Source organism: Trachymyrmex septentrionalis, unplaced genomic scaffold (genome assembly GCF_001594115.1).
Source record: "Trachymyrmex septentrionalis isolate Tsep2-gDNA-1 unplaced genomic scaffold, Tsep1.0 scaffold40, whole genome shotgun sequence".
Lineage (NCBI taxonomy): Eukaryota > Metazoa > Arthropoda > Insecta > Hymenoptera > Formicidae > Trachymyrmex > Trachymyrmex septentrionalis.
In genome coordinates, this window is record NW_017305569.1 from 5,786,240 (window position 1) to 5,787,227 (window position 988).

A 988-nucleotide genomic window follows, 5' to 3' on the forward strand; every position below is an offset into this window, starting at 1 on the left:
GGATTATCAAAATAATTATTATGTTGACCGTTTAAGGGTTAATTATAATGCTATAAATAATTTTGATAGTCTAGCAACTGCAGTTTGAACATCACGTAAATATACTATTTTGATGGTCTAATAAAATTATTTTCAGATCTGTGCGCTTCTAGCTAAATTTTAGATACATTAGCAAAATCGTTCTTTCCTTGTAAATGTAATTTAGAATAACTCTGCCTTATTTGTAAAAATTATGTAAACATTTATGCAAAATTATATTTCATTATCAAAATTCTCTTTCAGATATGTAGAAATCAGTATATCATGTAATCTTGTTATTATTTAATCAAGCAAATTACCTATTACTATTACCTATTTGAAGTAAGATAATTGCTTATCTAAATTGCTTATTTAAACTGCTTATGTGTGTGTATTTTAAATGAGATAATTGCTTATTTATTTAAAAATAGATAATTGCCTATCTATTTAAAAATAAATAAATTTGTTAAAATGAATATCTTTCAACAGAAAAGTAGAAATATTTTTCATTGTTTGTAACGCTTTGTTGAACTAATTCACACATATTTTACAAAGGAAATGGCAATAACTGGTGATGTTGTGGGTCTCGCACGAATCGATCCTGTTGACAATCCTATCGATCTTTTTAGGATATGGCGCGATGAAGCAATAAAATTCCAATTTGGATTGGTAAACGCTTGTTGTGTAGCAACTGTCTCTTCACCGTAAGTATAGTTTAAAAATGTACTCTACCTAATAAAAAAATGTAAACTTTTTCTATGTCTCAGAAATTTGAAAGTCAGCTCGAGAAATTTGATCTTACGAGAATTTGATGATAATGGTTTTGTCATTATGACAGACGCGCGCAGCCAAAAAGTCAAAGACATGGTAAATATTAATCTTCTTTTTCTTCTTCTTTTTACGTTAGGCCTCTGGGCTGTGTTTATCTCTCTCATATGCTGAGATATATATATATATATATTTTATATAT

General features: G+C 27.8%; 1 protein-coding gene across 1 annotated transcript in view; it reads left to right on the forward strand.

Moving 5' to 3' along the window:
- The window catches only part of LOC108751078 (pyridoxine/pyridoxamine 5'-phosphate oxidase), a 3,305-nt gene that overhangs the window by 597 nt on the left and 1,720 nt on the right, over positions 1 to 988 (forward strand). The window contains exons 2-3 of the mRNA XM_018491027.1: positions 574 to 722; positions 786 to 885. Coding sequence (XP_018346529.1) covers positions 574 to 722; positions 786 to 885 — 249 coding nt within the window. The remainder of the gene's footprint in view (positions 1 to 573; positions 723 to 785; positions 886 to 988) is intronic.